Source organism: Lissotriton helveticus, chromosome 6 (assembly GCF_964261635.1).
Source record: "Lissotriton helveticus chromosome 6, aLisHel1.1, whole genome shotgun sequence".
Classification (NCBI taxonomy): Eukaryota; Metazoa; Chordata; class Amphibia; order Caudata; family Salamandridae; genus Lissotriton; species Lissotriton helveticus.
In genome coordinates, this window is record NC_136067.1 from 85,293,068 (window position 1) to 85,319,023 (window position 25,956).

Here is a 25,956-nt window from a genome sequence, read left to right on the forward strand (position 1 = left end):
AATGCACTACCATTACAACGAAACTTTTACAACGCAAGATCCATTACAACACATGCCATTACAAAGCAACCATTACAACGCATGACACTACAACGCATACCATTACAACGCATGTCATTACAACGCAGTCATTACAACGCATACCATTACAACGCATACCATTACAACGCATAGTACCCTTACACTATCCATAACCTACCCTACTGTTGCATCCCCTGGAGTTAGAATAGTAATTTTTACCCCTACACTATCCAACACTTACCCTACTGTTGCACCCCCTGGAGTTAGAATAGTAATGTGTACCCTTACACTATCCAACACTTACCCTACTGTTGCACCCCCTCGTGTTAGAATAGTAATTGTTACCTCTATACTATCCAATACTTACCATACATGCAATGTAATGGTATGTGTTGTAATGGCATGCGTTGTAAAGGTAGTTTTTAGACAATTCGTTGTAATGGCATGCGTTGTAATGGAATGCGTTGTAAAGGAAGTTGCGTTGTAAAAAATGCATTGTAAAGGCATGCGTTGTAAAAGTATGCGTTGTAACGTCATACATCCATCTAGATGTGATCTAGTAAAGCATTAATAAAAACATTTTACATACAAGGAAGGAAGAGTAAGTGCTCTGTTATCCTTAGTGAAATGGGCCTGTCTTAGTGAATGGACTGCAGTCATAAGATTTTTCGTTAACTGGTAAAATGTATTCAAATGATCCTCATGCTATGTTATTATACAGGAGTTGTATACATCCATTGATGTTATGCTCTTCCTTGGCCTAAACCTTTTGTTTAGAGGTTTCTATTGTACATATACCAATCCTGCAAATCAAAAATGGTGGTATGCGTTAATGTAATAACTTTTTTTTCTATGCATAGGTGCAATGTACATTTTATTATTCAAACAATTACAACGTTTAATGGATTATTCACTTAATGTATTTCTTACCTCATTTGGAAGATTTACCGCAACTTTATCACCCAGATCTCTAATGACACAAAAAAAATGCAATCACTAAAGGGGCCCTAAGAAATGGTGGATATCCTTGCTTTTAGATGAGATTTTGGCACTTATTTCTCCATAGAAGATAAACATAACAAATCTACGTGAGTCTTCGTCAGCCACCAACTATTTCTTTCTATTGGTTCAAACATCACTGCCTGACATCAACCTGAGATCAACCAAAACTCTCAGATCCGCCATTAGGCATCAACATCAGCCGCCTTATACTTCAATAGCAGCATTAGTTCTCATCATTGAATAACCACCTAATACCTACCGCTGAACAGCCACAGAATAACCATAATGAACCTCGGTTGAGCAGAAAATTATATCCCTCAGACCCTCTCTCAAGTATCAGTTTTAGGGGGAGCTCGGCTCAATCATATTGACATTACACCTCGGTCTCAGATTAATCCTACAATATTATCAAAAACCTCGATGGTCTTACAATTATATTTACATATCAGCCTCTGATCAACTGTCAAATGTGAGCTTCAAACAGCCCCAGAAAACCCCACCAATACTGGTCATCAGCCGCAGATTGACCATCATCAATCAGTCTAAAATACAGAAATCAGTAGCAGACATGGCATACTAAACATCACCTTAAGATCAGCCAATAGCATGAATCTCAAATTAGATAATGCAAAATCACTTCCATCATAGATAAGCCTTCAAAAAACCACGTTGGACATCATCCTGATATCAGCTATCCTCCACCAGGCATCTCACGTAGTTCTCAGATCAGATGTCAACCTCTGATAGCAGCCTCCCATCAGCCACTGAACATCAGCCTCAGCCATAAGTCCCAGAGCACCGTGAGGCATCAACCATAGAAATACCAGAACACTTCATTAATCAATAGGATCTTACGTCCCATAAAGCTTCAAGTTGTGCAAGTGCCCAAAATATAAATGTTTTTGGAATAAAAGGTTAAACATTGCACGTATTAAAATGAAAGTTGGAGTCCACATTTCCCTCTATTCTTGTGGCATTGACACCTACTCTTCGCAGGTCACTAGTACAATATTTACATTGAACTTTGTCTGGTTTTCTTTTCTTTTTTTTTTTTTTTTATTATTTTTATTGACAAGCAGGGCAAGATGATCAACAAATACATTTTAAACAAAACATATGATATAAAATCAAATATCGGTGCAGATCAAAATACAAATAAAGTAACGCCATGCATTTTACATTACCCATCTTTCAAATGTAACCTTAAAATAGAACAAAGAAACAAATGGGATAGTGTATATTATTGTATCAATAATGAAAAAGTGAAAAAAAGAGGGAAACAAACAAAAACAAAAAAAACACAGATATGTATTCCCTGAGGCATTACCACTGTTAGTATCTTCTGCAATCATGTACTATTCTAAAAGAAAGGTGCCCCAGATTTTAGCAAATTTCCTAATTGCTTTTATTCCCCGGTTTCTTGCAATTGAACCCTCCATAGTATAGATCTCATTAACTAACGCCCACCATTCCATTGCATGAGGGGGGTTCGGAGAGATCCAAGCTCTCGCGATAACCAATCTAGCACTGGTCAAAAGTATATTTAACAAATCTGTGTTAATAGTGCTAGACGGGTATATAGCAAGTAAAATTGAAGCTGCTGATAATGAAGAACTGATCGCTTTTTGTTTATATAAGATATTTTCTATTGCCGACCAATACCTTGCTAATACCGGGCATGTGTAAATCATATGTACAATATCTGCTGCCAACAGCCCACACTTAGGGCATTTAGTACGGTCACTGGTCAAATTATTTTGTGCCCATTTAGAAATTCTCAATGGTGTGTAATATAGGTGAGATATTGTTCTGTATGATTGTAGCATTAAGCTAGATGAATGAGTCGTTCTATTGATGTTTACTAAGGCGGCTGTAATATTCTGAGTTGTCACATTAAATCCTAATATGGAAGTCCATTTTGTCGCTAATCGAGGAGTTTCATCCAATTTATTTTGGTTTAGACACTTATATCCCAGACTAATTACGGATTTTCGATTTGTTGAATAAAAGCAACTCCATAAATCTGAGCTACTTACAGATATCAGATTCATTTTACGGATTAAATAGTCCCTTATTTGAATATACTTAAAGTGCATCAATTCCGGTAATTTGAACAAAAGTTTCAAAGTTTCAAATTGTAAGAAGCCCCTTGAGCCATATAAGTCTCCCAGTTTTAAAATACCGTATTTAGTCCACTCTCGTCCCGTATTATCATTGAAAATCCCAGGAAGTCCAGGATTACCCCAAAGGTCAGTGTGGAAAAAAGAAGTCTGACAGTTGATCATCATCATATTCCAAATGCGTACTGCATCCCGTGCAGTCTTACATTTTACTCGTTTAAAATAATTCGGGTCCTGCACCTTCGCCAGAAATTGTTTTGCCTCTCTGCCAAGCATAAATTGATGAAAAAAAAGTTGATTATAGCTAATAAACAGGCTGCGTAGCCGGTTCAAAAAAGAAGCAAAAAAGTAAGCTCTAAAATCAGGGAAGTTAAGACCTCCTTTTTCCAGTGGTAATTTCAGGATTGCCATCGATCTTCGCGGCTTCTTGTAGCCCCACAAAAAGCTATTAATAATGCTATCCAATTTTTTAAAAAACAAATTATTAACGCGCAGAGGGATACAACGAAAGAGATATAAAAATTTAGGCAAAATATTCATTTTAATCAGATTCAATCGTCCCAACAGGTTAAGCGGGATCTTATGCCATTTTTTTTAGAAGAGCAGCAACTTCTTTCAGTAGAGGTTCATAATTTAGTAAGTTTATTTCCGAGATCCTTGAAGAGATTTTAACCCCTAAATAAACCGCGGCCAGGCAATATCCTGGAACTTGAGAATTAGTCTGATAATTCATTATAACTTGCGTTTTATTTATATTAAGTTTGTAACCTGCGATAGCTCCAAAGTTATTGGCTTCTTCTGAGATCCCTACCAGTGCTTCTGCCACATCGGTAGTATAGATGGCTAAGTCATCGGCATAAGCGGTAATTTTCAAAATTTTGTCTTCATGAAGTATGGGTTTTATTCTGGCTTGCTCTTGAAGGGCGTTGATAAACGGTTCCATGGAGAGAGCAAAGAGTAGGGGTGACAGAGGGCACCCCTGCCGTGTCCCCAGTGAAATTAAAAATTTAGATGAGACGGCCCCTGCATAGCTGATCTTTGCATTAGGAGTTCTATACAAAGCTTGTATACTTCTTAAAAAACGTCCTTTAAAGCCATATTGTTTCATCACCCCCCATAAGTAATCCCACTCCACTCGGTCAAACGCCTTCTCTGCGTCTAAAAGTATCATCCCGAGTGGGGTGTGATTAGTTGCTGCAACATCGAAGGCAGTAATCGCCATGTTTACATGAGTAGTTGTGTCCCTCCCAGCTACGAAACCATGTTGTTGTTCGTTTACCAACAGCGGCATAAGTGGGGCCAAGCGAATAGCTAGTATCTTGGAATACGCTTTAACGTCAGCGTTAATCATTGATATAGGACGATAAGAGCCGCATTCCGTTGGTATCTTATTTTTCTTAAGAAAAAACATAATTTTAGCTGTATTCCACGATTCTGGTACCTGCCCAGTAACACCAATTGAATTAATAACTAAACATAAAAGTGGTAAGATTTCATCTGCGCATATTTTATATAATTCTATGGGGAGGGTATCCTCACCGGCAGCTTTATTAGAGGGGAGAGAAGTAACAGCATGGTGAAGTTCCTTTAACGTAACTTCTTCCTCTAGCCCATTAACACATTCTTGATCTAAGTATTCCCGGGCTGGAAGATTTTTATTGATATACATTTGTATCTGCATTTCTGTGCAGCTACCCTCTGGAGTGTATAATTTTTTGTAGTATGTTACGAACTGATCCATTATTTGTGCTGGCTGAGTATATGAAGTATTATTAAGGCCTTTAATGCATTTAACTAATGTTGTTGCTCGGTCATCTGCCACCTTGTAAGCCAGGGCCTTTCCTACCTTATCCCCACATTCATATTGTGACAGTTTATATTTAAGCAGCTTTCGGCTATTATTTTCCCTTAAAGCACATTTAAGAGTTGAACGTGCATTCACTAGTTTAGTTTCTAATTGTTCGATATCTTGCGCCCCCAACACCCCAGCTCTCAAATTATCGGCTAATTGTTTTTCCAGCTGCAAAATACCATTCATTACATTCTTATCCTTTTTCCTTTGTTCTGCATTTTGTTTATATACATACTGTTGCACATGCCCCCTAATAGAGGCTTTACAAGCATCCCAGATTGATAAAAGTGTAGCGCTTCCTACATTGATTTCAATAAATTCTCTGATATGTGCCTTCAACGTTCCAACAAAAACTGCATCTGCCAATATATATCTAGGAAAAGTAAACAATCTAACTTCCGGGTCCCTTTGTGTTATACTAAATGACAATAAAATTGGGTTGTGGTCAGACGAGACCTTTGGAAAGATTTCCATACGTCCAGCCTCAATAACCTCATCTGAAGCCCACGCCAAGTCTATACGTGAATACAATTTGTGCGGTGAGGAGTAAAATGTGTAGCCAGGTTGATATGGATACAAGCTCCTCCATACATCTTTTACATTGTGTATCCGAGCTAGTTCTAATATCGCCGCCCTGGTTTTGCGCATGCGTCTAGTTGGGCCTCTCTTGGTCACATCCTGTTCATAGTTTAGTACACAGTTATAATCCCCCATCATGATAAGTTCCCCCTCCCATGAAAGCAATTCGATATTTAGCCAATCAAAAATACGCTGGTCATCAATATTTGGTCCGTATATAGCACAGAAAACAAATTTACGGTTCTCGACCTGCATTTGAGTAATGGCCCACCGGCCTCCATTATCCGAGGCAGTTTTAATCACTACCCCCCATGGTTGTTTTTTTTTCAAAATTGCGACTCCTCTAATAGGAGCGTTTAAAATAGTACACACCACCACCTCGTATCCCAATTGACTCAGTATTTTCTTATCTTTAAAACAAACATGTGTTTCTGTTAGCATAATTAAATGTGGGTCATACATTTTAAGTTCTTCATACACCATACGCCTCTTGTTCTTATTATTCAAGCCCGAAACATTCCAGGCTAAACACCTAAATTGCAGCATTATAAATTCTTGATAATAAAAAACGTTCTGCACCTCTCATTAATCGCCATAACATTCCTTGTCTACAATTTTTATTGTTAACCACTTTTAACCTTGCCTTGTCTTTTTCTTTCTTTCCCCCCCGTCCATCCTCCCCCCCACCCTTCCCTCCCTTCCATTCCACTGGTACCCTTCCCCCCGTACCTACCCGGAAGCCTCCCTCCATCTTCTGCTGCCGTTAGAGGGGCAGCCACCCTGAGAGGAGTCCACATGAACCCTAGCCCTCTATATTGCCATCAATTAGAATGGCCATCAGCCAAAAGGTGATATACAAAAATAAGAAGGAAGAAAATGAGACTAGTGAGTTTTAAACAGAAGTAGTGCCCATACCAGATTAGTATTATATATGGTTTTTTTTTTTTTGCCTCCATTTCCTTCTACCCATTTACTTTCAAGGTTAACTTAATTAAGTTTTTAAGTCCATTTTTGAAAGAAACAGCTCCACTTCCTTGACATCATGAAAGAAGTGACTATGTCCAGATTTGATAACTTTGAGGCGAGCAGGTTCTTGTAGGTAGGCCATTGCTCCGTGGGACTTAAAAGAATCGATCAGTTTACGTAGCCCCCATCTTTTGTCCATGGTGATCTTGCTGAGGTCGGATTTAACAAAAAAGGTTACATTATCAATTGTAACTGGAGAATTTGGCCTAGCTTTCATTGAGACTGCTTGTCGCAACAGATAGTTACCAAAGTAGATTAGAAAAGGCCGTGGATATTTGCTCTCTTGGGTTCTAGGGGTGACAGGAAGTCTATGTACCCGCTGAAGCTGAGAGTCCCAGTCCCAATCTGACAAATCCGGGAATGCCCTCTGTAAAATCTTTACCATGTAGGCCCTTGCATCTGCTCCCTCGGATCCCTCGGGTATCCCAAAGAGTCTCAGGTTCTGCCTCCTCCGTCGATTTTCCAGATCCTCCACTTTATTCTGCAGAGCCCCTATTTCCTCGTTATGACGATCTGTTGATGTTGAAGTAGTAGCAAGAGTTTCCTCCACTTCCACAACTCTTTGCTGTAGTTTCTCGATTTCTTGAATCACGCCACTTAGTTTATTAGTAACTTCCTGGAGGGAGCTGTGCATTTTAGTGTTATCTTCTCTTAGTTGTCGAAAGTTCTCTTGTACCTCTTGGCGATGATCCATTAAAGTTTTTAAGATTAAATCCAAAGATGAAGCATTAGCGTTAACATCAGCGTTGGCATGAACAGAGGCCGGTGAAGAGGAGATGGAAATAATAGGTGTTACTATTGACCCGCAGTGTGAAGTGGTAGCTGCAATAAATGTATCTTTCTGAGAGCCCCCAGCAATAACAGTAGCAGTAGCATTGTTATCAATCCTAGTGATACCAATAGGTAATGTGTTTGGAGGAGCAGAGGGATCAATTAAAAAAGGCGATATTGGCAGTTCAGAGACTCGATTTACCTCCGCGTTAAGTAAAGTATCACTATTGGACGGAGTGGCTTGTGACTTCGGGCTCACCCCTACCAAAGTGTTTCCTCCCGGTAGACTTGGTAGACTTGGTGGAAGAATTTTGGCCTCTCTTTTTTGAGCCTGGAGCCACTTACCAAGTGAATTCTGATCTGTAAGCAGCTTCCCCCCGCTCATAGTTGGTATCAATGTATTTAATAACGTTGCAGGGGTCAGAATTCTCCCCCCCTTCTTGGCTTTATTTTTTGTCTTCCCCCTTTTTCTTAAAGCGGAGGATCTGATAGCTTTTAATTGTGCAGAGGTATATTCTATGTCCGCACCTGTATCTTCGCCACTCTCATTATCACCAGTTTCAACCATCTCCTCATACTCTGGATCATCAGAATTAACCTCTAATTGAGTCTCACTATCAGTAGTATCAATCACGTCGGTAACATTATGATGACCAGAGCTTCTCTCGTCTGCTTCAGTTAAATCTAAAACCGGTAAAGGCTGGGGAGGTTTAGAGTGTAGTTCAATAGCAGCATCTGCTGTATCTGAGGTAGGAGCGGTAAGAGCATCAGTCGTGATAATTTCATATTGCTCAGTCTTGCTTGCGTTATCCACCTTAACTGCAGCACTCTTACCTGCTGTATCTAGCACTCCCTTGCGGTCTTTAGCTAAGTTTCCAATCGGTTGCTCTGAATTATTGTCATATATTTCTGCAGCTTCATTTTTATCCTTTCCTTTATCCTTATTTTTGGCAGCAGTGGCAGCAGTGGTGTTAACTTTATTAGGAGTTTTTATATTGAATTGAATAGTTTGCTGTTTACCAGCTTGTTTATCCACCTGTCGAGGCATCCTCGCTACCACTGCTGGTGAAATTGTTTTGAGTACTGGAGAGACCCCTTCATCAAGCCCATCTTCCAAGGGATTGCCTCTGGTTGCTTTGCTCTTGGTGTTTTTAGGAGCCATTGACACGATGATTTAGCTCAGTATACAATAAAACAATGTACCGATGTATCAGATGTACCAGATGTACCTGACCCCCTAACAACTAGCAGCTGGCAACTGAGGCAATGTTACTGGAGCTAGTTCTAAAGAAATGAAGGGGCCCGGTATGTATTACTCTTTTCTTTTCTTAAGTCCCAGTGCTTGGCGCTCAGTACTCAGCAAGCAAAACAAAGTCCCAAAACCAGTTCCTTGCAATGACGCGGCCCCTTTAATAGCTCTCGACGAATTTTGAGCAACCTGAGACCACCTCAAACACCTCCAGAGTTTTTTTTTTTTTTTAACAAAAGAATACCCCTTCGTGAGTTAATAAACAGACTCCTTGCTGCTTTTACCGCTTTTCCGCTGCTGCGGCCGTCCCTGTTCTGATTTTTCGGCGTTCAGCGTTGCGAGCGCTCCTCCCCCTCCTCTTTCCAGCTCACCTCAGCTCTCTCGGTTACCGCAGCTGCAGCCTCTACCGGACCTGCTGGTCCACCAGTCCGCCAGTCCGCCAGACCGCGTCTCTGCAGATCTCCGCAGAACCCGACTCCTCAAACTCCGAGCCAGGCAGACAGATGGCTCATAGGTACGTTCTGCTGAATCGTTATCACGCCAGCCTTGTACCCGATACCGTCGTGGACAGCTATAACATTTTAATGATGGCACCTCAATAGCGTCTCTGTATCTTCCACTCGATAGCCATTCAATTATAGATTTACAGCGCTCATTCGAATTTCTTCAAACTCGAGGGTCAGGGTTCTGTGGAGCATTCCCTCTGTGGCGTCTTCACTCCGCCATCTTGCTTCCGCCTTCTCACTTCTCACTTTCTTTTCTATGTTGCACAGGTTTGTGGACAGGTTATGTGAAGGAAATCAAAGATAGAAGCACACAAAAAATCCCAGAAAAGTCTAGTTTTGAGGCAAATTCATAATGAAAACGCCAAGAGTGCCTTAATTTATTGTAAGAGGATTGCTGCCCAGATTTGTGATTCAGAAATCTGGCACGTGACGAGAGATAGCTTGATATACCCACTTCTGAATCACTCAGACCCCAATTTCCAATACATGACCCTCAAATGGTATTAAGGACATCTCACTTACTCTGTTTTGGAGAGTTTTTCTGTGAAGACGCGCAGGACAAAGTCTCCTTCCTTGTGCGGTTCGAAGGTGCAGGGGACCACGATGTACTCTCCGGGCGGCAGGCGGAGGCGCATGCTGACCTCTCGAAGGTCGACGAACCTCCCAGAGCGTGCACAGGTCTGATGCTGGAAGAAGAAGTCTTTCGGAAGGGGGACGCTTTGATCACCTTTGAACTGAAGAGAGTCCAACATGACAATCACCAACAGCAGCAAAGCTATGCACACAAGCCATGATATTGCCTTCTGGAATCCACCTGTTTTAAAGCGCAGAAACCATAAGCACCTAATTGTAAACACGCTGAAGTATTCTTGCTGAATCAAAACTATGCAGAATTCAAAAGGTACATCCTAAATCTAAACCCTGAAACAAATAAGCATTGGCAAAGCCAATAGGTCTCACCTGTGGGTGAACTATTGGCTTTGGCAATCAGGTGGGAATGGGTAACATGGATGAGTAAAAAACAGTGCTTTGAAGCTGCAAGCGCCTGCCACTTCATAGTGTTTCTTTTTTCCTTCTGAATGGAGGGGGGAGAAGAAACAGGGAAAGGAGGACAGGTGGGTGAAGAAACAGAAACAGGGTTGGGAGAAGGCAAAAAGGTTCTTTTTTTTAGAAGAAATACCTGAATTACAGCACCAGCAGCAGAAGGCCAGAGGAGGGACACTAATCAAACATTAATCTGTGCTTGGTCCGTGCGCCACAGGAAAAAAAAGTGACGCATGGCAAGAGGTGCCTAATTAGAAGGCAGCAAAGAAGAGTGACAATGATGCCACCAATGAGCAGCAAGCAATGGGCGGGATCCAAGGCCTTTACTGAACACAAGAGTTTCGCAAGCGAAAGAAGATGCGCTAGGGTATGCTCACGCAGGCGGGTGTCACTAGGCCCATGGGGACATTGTTGTTAGCATGAGCACGCTGAAGCTTGCCCGCTGCTTTGAGCACGTTACTACGCAACTTTATTTTTGTAATAATTTCTATGGCTGTTTTCACATGAGAACTCATCGCTGTGTACACACTCTGCGGGTTCCTGGGATTTTGACTGAACATTGTGAGGATGGTCGAACAACAATGCCCCTTGTTATTTTTTTCTGGCTAGGCCTTAGCACCTAGACAAAACATAAAAATGCAGCTGTTGTTGGGGACAAAGCACTTAGATTTTATTGAAATATACAAATAGGTAGCACACACTAGGAGAGTGATCTTTCCAGGGAGAAGAGCAAGACAGCACCTATGATGTAGATTTACTCTGTATAGGCTAAGGTATAGGTTCTGCTGACAAAGCCCAGAGATCTGCTAAAATATAATAATGATGCTTCTAAACAGGGGAAGGGAGGTTAGGCTCTGTTGTCTTTTCATGATAACATCTCCCTTCAAGATTTATGGACTAGATGCTATGCTAACTGTATTTGTACTATGCATTTTCCTGCTTGTTGTGGTACGTATACTGCATGTTAGAGCACGTTAGTTAAAATAAATATTTTAAACTGTTTCGTGTCTCTGTCAGATCTTATTATGGACAAGTACAGGAACGTGAGCGAAAGGGTGTGTCTTGTTACCGCGATTCCTAAGACATCTGGGAGTGTTGTGTTTTGGGGGGGTCTAATCATTTGTTTCTCTGTGAGTGAGTAGGAGAGCAAGTGAGACACTATAGCTAGTCGGTCCTGGGCTCATAGGTACTAAGGTGGTAGGATGACTCCGTCCCTATACACCAAGGTCCCATAATCCTGTGCATAGTTCTGTTTTTGGGCAGAATCCCTGCACATGGAGCTGCCAATATTTGGTCTGGTACTTATTTACAAGACCCCTGAGTAGCGCTTGTGCTTGTCCACGATACCTTCTCACCGGTTCCCAGAGACGTCTGTGGTGGGGGGGCTTAACCGCCTATATTTTTAGAGTATACCTATTTCTACAGGTTTTTCAAGCTTGAAGTTTACAAGATATTTTGGACCTATGTTACGCTGCCGTTTTACTTGTTGATTTCTTTATAAACATGGCACAACCTGTCGCTCATGTGGCACCTAACCGCGCAACGGTTACAGCTTACTTAACTCAACACAGAGTCCCCAATGCAGGGGCAAACATTATATTCGTGGTTGAGACTGATCCCGCATACCGCTTTGAAGTGTTTTATTCTTGGGTTACATTTCCCGCGATGAATGCGAATGATAATTTGTTTCACGCTAAAACGGTCACTGCTTCACCAGCAGAGTATCGTCCTTATACATTAATTGAAGTTCCATTGGCGTCCTGGGAGCATACCATTTGGTTTAATGGCGCCCTTCCTCAAGCTGTCTCTTTTGTTCGAATGGGCCCCTGGTCTATCGGTGGACCCACTTTGCCTGTTTTGGCTGGTATTACACCACACCCTAATTATCTCAATGTTACTATTGTAGAGCTACGTCGATTGTACACACAACTGGTTCATCTTCGTAGACGAGTCATACAGTTTATGTCTTGTGCACTTCAGGCAGCTTCGGCTGGAGCTGCTCCGGCTGCGCAAGGTCACGGCGGCGGACTTGTGATTAGTCCGGTCATGATTATCTCAGTGATGGGTGAATGTCCTCCAAATCGGGATGACTTGCCATTTTTGGCTTGAACACAAATTTGAGCAGCTGAAAGCTGTTCTTCCACATACAACTCTTGTTGAAAACCACAGGATCCCTACTACGAGTAAGCCGAGTGGTCAGATTCCTCCTTTAGCAGACTGCATCACCTGGGGAATGATGTACGCTTCAGTGTTTACACATTGCTTTGGCACCCTCTCCATGAGCGTTCTGCCGAGTGTTCTGAAGAAGGTACAGGATGAAGACGGGGCTGGTACAGCCCTGGATTTGGGTATGAAGATAAGTGGGTATGTTCGCTGTTGTCTCCGACATAATTCTGGCCAACATTAAAGATGAAGCAGTTTGCTTGCAAGTCCGCCAATGCCTGGTGGCGGACGTGGATCTGGAGGGACAGTTGCCAATGTGCATTCATCCTTGGGATGATGAATGTGGAGCGTCAGTTGTTGATGTGCATTCATCCTTGGGACATAATTGTTTGGAGGTTCGACCATTCACACAGGCACAGAGTAAACACCCTCTTGATAAGAAGGATCGTCCAGTCTTCCTAAAAAGGCTTGGTACAAAAATGTGCGGCAGCAACAACAGAAGCCTGGTTCTCGCCGGGTTCTCCTCCACCTGACGCTTCAGAACATAGATATGATTTGCATACCGCTCTAAAATTGAGACACCGAGAGGTTCCGGGTGCCTGATCCCCATTCTCCTCATTCTTATTAGGATTCGTAGCATCATCAATTGGACAGAGGAGGGCGTCAGGATCGCAGTCAAAATGAGTTTTTGCAAGCAAGACGTGACCCGCAGTGCCAGTTTTACGTGAAAGTCAAGCAGGAGGATCCACCTCAATATCGCACCCCACCATAAAAAGTGTGCAGCTTTGACAGCAAAGTATGCCTCATAGGGTGAGAACACTCCTCCTCAAAAGGAGTTGGGCGGTAACCCTCCTCGACAGCCAGTTAGAGGTTATCATAGTGCAGCAGACACTCGACTAGCATCAGGAGGTGACAGTAACTGACACTTTTATTAACGTAGAAACAGCCGATACTCTTGTTGCTCATTCTGATAGGCTTTATGAAGTAAGCCTCCAAATTGAAGGTGATATTGAACGCTCAGTTAAAGCAGTATTTTGCGAAAATCTGACATCCTCTTACGATATTTTGTTAGCAGAGGTTGATTGGCCTCCACCTTTTGTCCTTCCTTCCTCCAAAGGGGAGGATGTTATTCTCCCCAGTTTTCTGCAATATGGGCCTGATGAGGATTAACTGGTTTATGCATCGGAGTGGGCATTATCCCTGGCTCCAGCATTATATCGTAATCAGGCGGGTTGGGACAAGGAATCCCCAGTTCATGTGATTCCTTTGCGTTCTACATCGCAGCCCCAACCACATAGCCGATTAAACGTGACGCAAAAGCATGTGTGAGTGACACCTTGACTCAGTTGGAATTTCAGGGTGTGATTGAACCCTGTGTTTCATCAATGAATAATCCTCTTTTTCCAATATTGAAACCGGACAGTTCACATCGTATAGTTTTAGACTACTGACATTTGAACAGTCATTCTCGTACCTTTGCGGTTCAGAACACACATAGCTCTGCGTTAGTAAACAACATTGTCCGAAAAAAGTATAAAACTACTTTGAATTTTTCCGACAGCTTTTTCAGCCATTCTTTGGCTCCTGAGAGCCGTGATTTGACCGCATGCAGTGCACTAGGCAATCAGAGACGCTATGCGAGATTGCATATGGGCTATAGGAATAGCCCAGGCATGTTTGCGGCATGCCTTGTTTCAACTTTACATGAGATTGACCCTGATGCCTTTTCATACGTCGATGACATTTATGTGACAGATGATGAAATGACTCAGCATCTTAAGCACGTGGATCGCATTGTCACACATTTTGCAAAGTTAGGCTACAAATGTATTTTATCAAAATCACATATTGCCTTTCTGGCAGTACTTTTCCTTGGTTATGAACTCAATAACGAAGGTTGGGGGTTGGCCCCCCACTTTTTGGAGAAATGTGCTCAATTACAGCCTCAGTCTACCCTTAAAAAATTGCAGTCTTTGCAGAGTTTTTTAAAATGTTGGCAGGACTTTTATTTCTGATTATGTCCAGCGTATCAAACCACTTTATGCGTTGATACAACCATCATTTTTGCTTCTAGGTGGCTTCCAGAACATACCGCAGTACTTAGGTCTTTGCAGGCTGATATGCTTGCGACTCACTTCTTGTTAATGGGAGATAATACAACTAATTTGGTCCTACGGATTGTACCAGAAGCATTGGGATTTACTTATGTGACTTTCAAAGAAGTCCCCATTGCTTATAAATCGCATTTGTATACTCCAGCTGAGATGCGTTTTTCTTCTAAAGAAAACATTTTGACAGCATTTAAGATGGTGATTCTGAAAGAACGCTCTCTGGCTCAGGGTAAATGCATTTCATGGTTTTGCCCGTGCCTGCTTTAGAAGCTGTTCCGAAGGCAAGAGTACCAAATGCTAAAGCCTTTCATCCCCATTGGATACAAGGGGCTAGTTCTTCGATGTCAGCTGATGTCAACTTTATCTCTGACCCTTCTTTGCAAAAACAGGACTTTTTACAATATGAACTTGTTCATCTTCCTCCTTTATCATTGCTCTTTCTTGATCAGTACAAATGCATCATTTACACTGATGGGTCTGAACAGCGTGCCATTGGTTCTAAACATGCTTATTCAGCAGCCTGCGGAATTGTGGCAGGCACAATAGTAGATGGTGATTTCAAATCCTCCTTGGTGCACACACAGTCTCTTGGGGATTGCACAGCACAACTGGCCGAACTACGTGCTTTGTTTTTGGCTCTTGAGTTTGCTGATCCAGATGTCCCTACACTTGTAGTGTGTGATTCTTTACACTGTGTACAATCCTTCAATGACAATTTGTTCTTCGGACACACAATGGAAAGCTTGCCACTCACACATGTTATCCATACATTGGGCCATCAACGAGTGGGAGCACATGCTGCTGGTAATTCACTTGCTGATCAGGGAGCCAAATCTGCATTACCCACAAGCTCGGTAGCAGCAGTTACTAGGTCCATGACTAAAATTGATGATGATAATCTGGCAGCTATAGCTACGATGAAGGAGGGGATGGAGTTTCATCAAGGTTACCCTTCTTTTTATACCTATCATTTAACATCTGATCAAATTCCATTTGTAACTATTCGATCGGTTGGTGATCGGCCGATTCCCAAAGAGGACCGTAGACTTTCTTTGATAGTGGCTGCACATGAAGGTGTTGCTTCTGCACAGGCCGGCGTGACAGCACTTATCTCGCTTTTAGAGCAACGTTTTTGTTGGTGTGGCTTATACCAACAGATCTGTAAATATGTTCTTTCCTGTGACATTTGTCAAAAGATTAAGCATTCAACTGTTTCACTTTCACCCCATACTCAAATATACATTTCCAATCAACTGTTTAGTTGTATAATGCTTTTAAGTATATCTTGTTGCAGTGGATTCATGCACTAGATTTCTTTGAGTTTGGCTGCAACGTAGTGCTGACGCTCGAACTGTTAAAAAAGATTTGCGTTTCTTTGTAGGGACATTTGTCTGTGGCACCTTCCATTCTGACCAAGGTCCGGCTTTTGCCTCTAAGGCTTACCGGGATGCGATGAAGTCTCTGGGGGTGCAGGTGCAATTCTCATCTCCATATCGGCCTGAGGGCAATTCTATTGTGAAGCGGATGACCTGTGACTTAAAGCAATCTTTGACAGCGAGGGTTTTACGTACTGGTAGGGGCTGGCTAACTCATTTGTATGGAGTCTAACGTGCACTTAATAATCTCCCTAGAAGATTTCTGGGTGGGCAGACGCCATATGAATTGCTCTTTAGCATTAAAATGTTTGTGCCATAAACTCTCGGCCACATGCATCAACCTATTTAGGAAGTGCAAACGGTGCGAATCGGTACATTCGGCCGTTAGCGCTTCCTAAATACGTTTTTGGTATGCATGAAACAATTTTTCAAAATTCGCTTTTTTTTGCATTTCCTAAAAATGCGAATGCATTTAAGGAATCGCATTTGTGCTTACATTTTCCGTTACATGCAGGTTCGGCCCGCATTGCCCGTCCCTATTACCGCCAGATATGAATCCTGAGGAATCCTCTCCGTTGGAGGATAGACTCCTGACAGACCACCTTCAAAAGAAGGCAATTTCGTTGGCATATAGGAAAATAGTCAATAATAGGCCTGACCCCACAGAGACCTTGAAGGCTGGGTGGGAGTACGAGGTGGGAGACATTGACGAGGCGGATTGGAGGGAGGCGCTAGCTTCCCCTAGGGAAGCTGCTATTCCGTCAAGGCTTAGACTAGTGCAATTGAAAATTCTATACCACACATATTACACTAAGACACTTCTGCATAGGATAGGGAGGGCGGACACACCGCTCTGTCTGAGACACTGCGGGGAGACAGGGACGTTTTACCATACCATCAGGACTTGCCCTAAAAATTGTCGGGTATTGGATGGCAGTGATGAGGACACTCTCCCAGGTCACGTGAGTCACTGTATTGCTAGACCCGAGGTGTTGCCTACTAAATATATGGGAACCAACAGACTTATTTAAGGTCAAAGAAAAATCCCTGGATTGGCGATTCCTTTCATTATACTCCTATATCCCATCCCAACAGACTTAAACACTATTGCCAGAGACTGGGTAACTTTAGGTATGACAGTCGCGAAACAAAATATTGCACAACGATGGGGGTCTAGGATTAGCCCCACTCTTACTCAGTGGTACAAGGATATGGACCTGGCGATGATCGCAGAACGATCAGTCTATATACATCGAGGCTGTCCGAAAAAATCGGAGAAGGTCTGGGGAGGTTGGAACTCTTACCGGGGAGGCATATGCGAACCCCCGCCTCCGGAGGATTCTGATTCGGATGCGAGTGTTTGAATAATTTATACTGTGCAACCTACTAAAACACATTACCACGTGTGGGGGGGGATTTGGAAGGGGGGGGCAGAAGAGCTGTGCTTTATGAGGAATGTAATGACAATTAGACGGTGGAGGAGTGTGGCTCAATGGTTAGAGCGGCAGACCCTGATGCAGAGTTCTGGCCAGGGACCAGGGTTCGATTCCCGTCTCGGTGGGGTCTCGGGCTCAATTTCCTCGGACCTGTTAATTCTCACCTCGGTGCCTATTCTAATCACAGGCCCCACGCTGCAACTCTGGGCAATAGCTTGCTTAGCCTCCACACCGGCCCCAACAGCGCTAAGGATGCCTGGCTTCACCCTGGGGGTGCCCAGGAGTGGACACTTCACAGGGAAAGCCAGGAGGGGTTCCACAGCGGTATGAGTATCAGCGCCAGGAAACCGCATAGGCGACACCGCAAGGTGACCGTCTGGTGACAGTGCGCTCTATAAGTACCATGACATTTACATTTACATTAGGTGACTAGTATAGTTATGTACCAGCATGACATGTTCACTTTGCTGTCATTGGAATACTCTACAAATTGTTTCAATAACAATTGTTTTAAAAAAAAAAAATTGTAATGGAGCAACCCATCTGCCAAACTCTAAATCAGACCCTCTTTATCTACAGCATCGGTTCTTAACCATTTGACTTCTGTGGACCCCCACTGAATCAGTACAGGAAGCTGGGAACCCATGCCTATTTAATTACTACAATTTGAACCTCAAATCAATAGAGAAAAATACACAAATAGAGATCTAAGGGGCATATTATCAAGGGGGTTTATCTCCGCTTTTTTGGCTTTAAAAGCCAAGAAAGCAGAGATAAAATGATCTCCCTATTACCTAGCTGTCGCTAACACCAGTTAGCGACAGCTAGTAGGAGATAGCGACCATCTTGGGCCCCACTTTGCATGTCAGTGATATTTATCACTAATGACATGCAAAGTGGGCGTGCCAAGATGTTAGCGACTGGAAACAGTCGCTAACATCGCTATCTCCTATTACCAACTTTTGGAGATATTCGCGCTAAGCGCGAATATCTCCAAACGCTAACACCTGCCCTGAGCAGTTCTTAGCCATGTTATCCAACGGGAGGTGGATAACATGGCTAAGAGCATTAGCTCGGTAATGCATGAATATCGCTGACTTTTCAGCGATATTCATGCATTGCGGCCGTTTTTTATCGCATTTGCGATAAACCTTGGTAATACCAAGGTTTATCTGCGATAATTATCGCTATTGCTTGGTAATATGCCCCTAAGAAACAAATTATGGAATTTTTAATGTCATTCAACAACAAAAGAATATATATTACAAAATTGTACTTTTAATTGGCGCTTTTCAAAATGTTGTTTTATTTCTAAAAGATGAAGTGATATGCTTGATTCTAGCGAATCACTGTCTTTTTCTGCTTCTCATGGAGGTTCTCTTTGTGTCTGCATGTACCAGTGCTTGAATTGAGGCCATCAACTGTCTATATTCCATCACGGTGATGTGTTATGTTGGTAATGTGCTGAAAATACTTGATGGTTGATGCTGCTACTTCTATTAATAGCAAAGAGAGAGGTACCCCTCCACTGGATGAAGGGCCCACCACCCAGGAAAGAGGCATGGTTCGGATATGTAGCAACTTATAATACCAAAGCAGAGCTGTATGGCTCCACGTTACGCACTAAATCAAGCTGGGTCTGGTGGCTTAGTGGACTAATGCATCCACTGTAGGGCCATGTGTTCGAAATCATGGTCACAAATTATAATCCCGGCCGGTCCACTCAGCCTTTCATCCTTCTGAGGTCCATTAAAGGAGTACCATTGAGTTGGGCAACAATGAACATCTGTTATGCCTTGCCAAGATACCCTCGGGTGAGCGTGCGCTTTACAAATACATGTTATGTTATGTTAAGTTATGTATATCAAGACTTCGAAATATATGGGTGTTGTTACGCTCCCACCTGGCCCAAACACGCACCAAAAGCTTACGAAACTCTCCATCAACCCCTCAAAAGTTCGATACTGGACAGCTCCCACACATAGATGGACACCTCTCCTGCGCGGGGTGTCTTGTTCAATACATGTGACCTCACAGAATGTACAGTAAGTGACAGTTTTAACTGTGATTTTGGGAGAATACTCCTTTCTTAAGTGGCACAGCTCAGAACCCTATTTCGAATGAATATAAATTTCTGCCTTTGATGACAGTAAATGACAATTCGTATGTGTTGTTACCTGCTTCTGTTTGCTTTACATGGGCTGCTCCCTCAAATCGCATTAAGCATACCAACTTAACTTTCAGCTTGCACTTTCAAATTCCTTCACATTTACAGATTATTTTAAAATGTGCCTTTTTGCGTCTGCTTTCTTATGTATATATAATTTATTACTCTGCTAATATTGTTTAATTTGTGAACAGCCACAGAACCCTTGTGTAGGTGTCTTGGACACCCAGGTGAGCGCAGACCCCCGGGTAAGAACCTCTGATCTACAGAAAGGTGGCAGGTGGCACAGCCTCACTGTGGTTTTCTTTCAGAGGAACATGGGGCAGGGTAGAGCAGTGATGCACTACGTTTGTCAGAACCAGCAGAAGTGGGAAAGAATCAGAGAGGCGTCAAGAGAGACTGCTGTGGTTTAGCTCTGAAACTTGCATCATTTAATAACATGTTACAAAATGTACAGTTGTGTAGAAGTGTCCTAAATGTTGAGTTCTACAGAAGTAAAATCCTAGTAAACTCATTAAGATGAAAACCTTTCACACAAACAAACAACAAGTGGCTTACAATAGACATACATTGGATATGTTTGTGCTGAGAGAAGGTATTTTAAAAGAAGCACCTCCCCTATTCCAATCGACTGGACTTAGAACTGACGACTGTGGCATTAGACATGGGCGGAATACCGCTGACTTTATTGCATGAGTGAAACTCTGCCATTCGACCAGCATCTTGTCGGGTTGGACAATCAGTTGGGCAAAGGTACGTAGGGTTAAATGTATTGTTGGACAGGGTTTTTTTAAATGGACTAGTCCTAGCAATGTATTATTATTTGTTCATTTAGGTGCCTCTTGGAATTGAACTGATGTTTCCAACTGGTTCTCTGCGGGCACTACATACCAACAAATATCACTGCTTATGGACTAGACAGACTTGGATCTACGGGCTTCTCTGTTCCTATCAAAGCAAGGTCAAGGCTGTAGATGGGTCTAATCTGAGGTGGAGTGGTTAGCAAAAGAATGATGGGTTGGACTACAACCCTGAGCGATTGCCAGTGGTTAGAATTATTGCAAGCATAGTCCCATCAACTTTTGTGCGTTTGATGTAACGCCCTAAGTGGCCTAGGGTATGACTAGAGGGGTGTCCCTTGCCCACTGTGCCACTTGAGCCAAGCTACACCTGACTGAAATCCCCAACCAGAGCAACACTGGTCTCGGATTGCTTGTATTCCAGTTCAGAGAGGACCTGGGTTCGGGCTGTACTTTTCCAAATAGAGCAGGGTCAAGGCTGATTTGCATATAGCTTGGTCCAATCTGAGGTGGCATGGAGAGCAAAAGAACGAAGTGGTGGAATGCTATCCTGGACAATTGGTTAGATTTATTGCAAGCATCTTCCCATCACCTTTTGTGTGTTTGATGTAACATCCAAAGTGACCAAGGTTAAGCCTAGATGTGGGTCCCTTGCTCACTGTGCTACTGGAACCAAGGTACATCTGAATGGAGTGCTCCAATCAGGGCACAACTAGTCTTGGGTTACTTGTGTTCTGGTTCAGAGAGGATCTGGCTTGGCAGTTCTGGCTGTACTCTTCCTGTTGGAACAGGGTCAAGACTGATTTGCTTATAGCTGGGTCTAATCTGAGGTTGCAGGGTGAGTGAAAGAATGATGGGTTGGAATGCTTCCCAAAGCGATTGTCAGTGGGTAGACTTATTGCAATGATCGTCCCATCACCTTTAATGTGTTTGGCTCTACAAGGACCGTTGGGACTGGGGCATAATGAAGACATTAATGAAAAATGGTGTCCCCCTAGATCAAAGATTCCTTAAACAACAATGAAGCATAACTAAATTTGAAATATCAGCCACATGTTATCATACAATTGAGTTCAATAATAGACAGTAAACTCCTACCCTGTTTTCAATGTTAGGTTTCTCTGTCGATCATTAAACTTAAACATTTGATGAATAAATATTGCTGATGTGCAGAATTTAGTTACACATCATTGTTTAAGAAATCTTTGCTCCGTAAGCATTGACACACTATTTTCCACTACCATAACACATATCTCAACAGCATCGAATTGTCATGAACCATGGGCTAACTGTGCAATCTCCTTTGCGGCGATACCTTATCTGGAAGCAAGTGGATACTTTCAACAACATGCAGAAGTTGGATTCAAGGCAATTTCTTCACCCCCTGCCCGAATCAGAGGCATTAAGAATGAATCCGGTGCCCAAACAGCTCTCCCTCAACCTTCTACTTCATGGTGCAATGAATTGATGTATGTGAGGAAGCATGAACTGCTCTCAATGTGCTTGAACTGCTGCTTGCAATCTCTTTGCATGGCAGTAACGTTTGAAGATGCTAAGTACCTCATACACGGCAAAGCCAATGTGGAGTTTGGGTTCGTGTAACTTCAGAAGTTGTCGCCGGTTCTTCTGCATGAGGGCAACAAGGAGGCTGCACGCAGGATTGTCGTCTTCTGAGTCCTCGTCTTCCTCCAAGAGTGTGACCTTGTACTGGGGGTTGATCCAGAACGTGTCTGTACAAACAGAGAAGAAGGAGAAGAACTGACTGCAAAGGAGCAAGTTACAAACGAACAATGTGAGATGGAGCGAAGAACCTGGAGTAACTTACAAAGGAAAGGGCCAACACGAAAGGTTCAAGGGGCCTTGCGTGAAGGAGAAACAAGAAAGGAACAACCTACTATTGGAGAAGTGGAAGAGTGAACAGAGAGGAGAAACTTACAATGGTTCAATGCGAAAAGAGGCGAAAGAAGAGGAGCAATTTACAAAGGGGTAATGTGTGAAAGAGCTAACAGAGAGGAGCAGCTCACCAAGGAGCAATGCATGAAGAGGCGAAGAGAGGAGCAACTTACAAGGTAAAAGGCGAGAAAGAGCAAATACTAAGGAGCGTTCATGACAGAGGAGTTAACAAAAAAACGATTTCATAGGCGCAAACACAAAGGAGTAAATAGTAGTAAGCAACAATGTGTCTCATTGGACTGAGGTATCTTATTTATAAGTCATTAGAGTACAAACTAGCATTTGCAATGCAATAGGTCTCGCATTAGGAAAGTTTGAGCTATTGGTATTGTAAATGACAATTTTTTTATGTATGTGTTGATTTTGAAAATATCGAAATTAATAGCTTTGTCATTTACAATGCCAATAGTTATAACTTTCGCAAATGTGACACCTATAGCATTTGTAATGCAATATGTGTTGTATTTACGTGACTAAGATGTATTGCTATTACAAATAACAATGGCTTTTATTTTTTTTATAATTATTACTTAAATAAAAGTTTTTGTAATTTATAATGGCAATAGCTGAAACTTTTGTAAATAACGTTTGTGAAGATTATGTTCAGTGTATTTTATTGTGACGAAAATCCAAGAACAAAAGTGAAATAGTAACATCTTTTTATGACATTTGTAATAAAGCTTGAAACATTGAGAGAACATATTTGAACCAGTTGTTGTTGAATGGTTGCAGAGATTGATGCTGTGGTGGTGCTCAGTGATGTTGTGGTGACGACGAGTGATGCTGTGGCATTAAGTGATGTTGTGGTAGCGCATAGTGATGTTGTGGTACCCGTGATTGATGCTCTGGTGGTGCTGAGTGATGCTGTGGTGATGCAATAGATTGAGTGAGTGCGATAGATAGAGTGAGTGCGATAGATAGAGTGAGGGCGATAGATAGCTAGAGGGAGGGCGATAGATAGATAGGATAGATAGATAGGATAGATAGATAGATAGATAGGTAGATAGATAGATGGCGATAGATAGATAGATTGATAGAGTGAAGGGCGATAGATAGAGTGAGTGCGATAGATAGAGTGAGGGCGATAGATAGCTAGAGGGAGGGCGATAGATAGATAGATAGATAGATAGATATAGTGAGGGCGAAAGATAGAGTGAGGGCAATAGATAGATAGAGTGAGGGCGATAGATAGAGTGAGGGCGATAGATAGTGTAATTATGTGTTGTGTAATTATGTGGCACTGAGTGGTATTTGGAGTGTATGTTGTGTTGAGCGCAGTGTAAATATGTAGCACTGAGTGGTATTTGGAGTGTATGTTGCATTGAGTGCAGTGTAATTATGTGGCGTGTAATTATGTGGCACTGAGTGGTATTTTGAGTGTATGTTGCACTGTGTGCAGTGTAATTATGTGGCATGTAATTATTAAAGTAACAGCTCACAGTAAACCCTCAAAAGCCAAAATAATCTGCTATTACCAGCTAATTCATTACAACTATGCCAATATGGGCCACACTTTGGCTGCGGTGCCAGCAAACGGCCAAGATAATAATAACTAAACGAAACTATGTGCAAGGCGCCAGCTGTACACGTGCAGATTTCCCCCATGGAGATATAGTAACTGCTCACAGTAGATGCTAATAAGTAGAAAATATCTTGCTTTTACCAGCTAATTCACCACAACTAGGCCAATAGTAGGCTACACTTTGCAGCTTTGTTTTTGTCCTAAAAATAGTGTTTTGAGCATAACTCTTGGATGTTAATTTGGATTTTTGTTAAAAGGTTAAAAGTATGCTTCACTTGCAAACTGTAGCTGTGGCCTACATGCACCGCAATGGGTGCTAACTCTATACAGAGTGCTGGCTAATCATGTAATATAAAGGTAAACAGTGTGCCCTCTGCACAGACTTAACATGCAACAATTTGCTCAAAAGTGTTCACTGAGCCCTTCCTTAAAAGTACTAGGGGCCAGATGTAGGTAAAACTTATTTACCGATTCTTAATTACCGAATTTTACCGATTCGGTAATTAAGAATCGGTAAATAAGAAGTGGGGGTATGTAGGAACATCCAGATGTTCCATTTACCGAATCGTTAAGAATCGGTATTTACCGATTCGGTAAATACCGACCGGTAATGCTCCATTCATTCCTATGGGCTTTGAAGCCCATAGGAATGAATGGGGTATTACCGACCGGTATATTTACCGAATCGGTAAAATTACCGATTTTCCCTGTTTACCTGCCCCTACATATCAAATGCCAAATACCGGTCGGTAACGGCCGAATTCGGCCGTTACCGACCGGTAAAACCCTACCTACATCTGGCCCTAGATGTGTTGTCTGTAAGCCCTTTGTATAAAAAAGCTACATGTGGTTGGGCTATTTGTGTGCAAGAAGTTGCAGGCACCTTTTGCACTGTGTGCTAATTGAGTACTTTTGTTTGCAGTCTCAGGCTCAGTGACCGCAATAGGTGCGAACGCTATGCACAGTGCTGGCTCAGCATATACTGTAAAGGTGAATAGTATGCCTTTTGTACAGACTTGAAATGCAACCATTTGCACCAAAGTGCTAGCTAAGGCCTTTGCTAATACTGCTAGATGTGTTTTTTGCGCAATGTGTAAGCCCTTTGTAAAACAAGAGAAATGCAGTCATACAACTGTGACATTAACATGTTTATTCCACGGAGAATATATGGAGATAACCTGGTTTAAGCTAAACTATTTGCTATGACAGCAGCCCCGGAGATGTGCCCTGGCAGGAAGCGCTGTGGCAAAACAGGGGGCTGCGTAGAGGAAAGTGGAGTGAGAGAACAGGGGTAAAGTGTGTGGACAGGGGTCGAGTTTAGGAATAGAAACAGAGCGTAGGTACCGTCATCGAGTGTAGGGACGATGGTAGAGTGCGGAACAATGGTAGAGAGTAGAGACGGTTGGTTGTATAGTGCGGGACGGAGGTTGAGTGTAGAGACGGTAGTCGAATGTAGGGGCAGTGGTAGGTATGCAAACCATAGTGCATCTCTTTATCCGTGGTAGTTTGTAGGGACAGGGTATGGTATGGAATAGTGACTGGCGTGCAGTGTAGGGCAGTGATTGAGTGTGGTTGTGTGTGGAGGGATAGATGATAAAGTGGGGGCAGTGCAAGGAAAGCAAAGTGTGTGTGCGTGTGTAACGGGCACGGAGGACAGGCTGACCAGTGTCAAGAGACCAGACAGGGTGGTAAGATCGAAACACGGTGCCTAGCCCGCCTGTACATAGAAGCGTGCCTATGCCAGAGGTTTGCCAGCCTGCGGGGTCCACAGAGCCTGCGGGCATGCCCCAGACCAGCCAGAGAGCTCGCCATGGAGCTGGGATCTTCTAGCAGCGCCATACCGGCTGCAGCTTCAGAGCGACATGTTATATTTACAGCACATCAACATGATAAAACTAGCACATTTCACTTAGCTTTTAAAAGTTAATAGAAAATAACGAATCCTCAGCGTAGATATATTAAAAAAAATAATGTGCCCAGTCTGCTGTTTAAAAAAAAGACTACAACTCCTAGCATGCACTGCTCTGTGCAATGCACGCACATGGAGCTGGAGACAAGGGGAGGAACCAGACCCACCTCTGCGGAGAATGCAGACCCCCGGAGAGTCCTATTCACCGCCCTCGCAGCAGCCCCGGCGCTCAAGTGCCACATCCAGCGTCCACTGTACCGGTAGAGCCAGGCGGAGAGCAATGCAGGAAGTGATGCACACACGTCCCGGGTAGCTTCCGGCGCCAGATGCGCTGCACCGCAGAGGCGGA

General features: G+C 42.8%; 1 protein-coding gene across 1 annotated transcript in view; it reads right to left on the bottom strand.

Moving 5' to 3' along the window:
• Positions 1-25,956, bottom strand: part of LOC144762256 (calpain-1 catalytic subunit-like) — an 879,063-nt gene that overhangs the window by 247,098 nt on the left and 606,009 nt on the right. The window contains exons 10-12 of the mRNA XM_078647399.1: positions 21,784-21,953; positions 9,649-9,860; positions 952-991 (exon numbers count right to left, since the gene is read on the bottom strand). Coding sequence (XP_078503525.1) covers positions 952-991; positions 9,649-9,860; positions 21,784-21,953 — 422 coding nt within the window. The remainder of the gene's footprint in view (positions 1-951; positions 992-9,648; positions 9,861-21,783; positions 21,954-25,956) is intronic.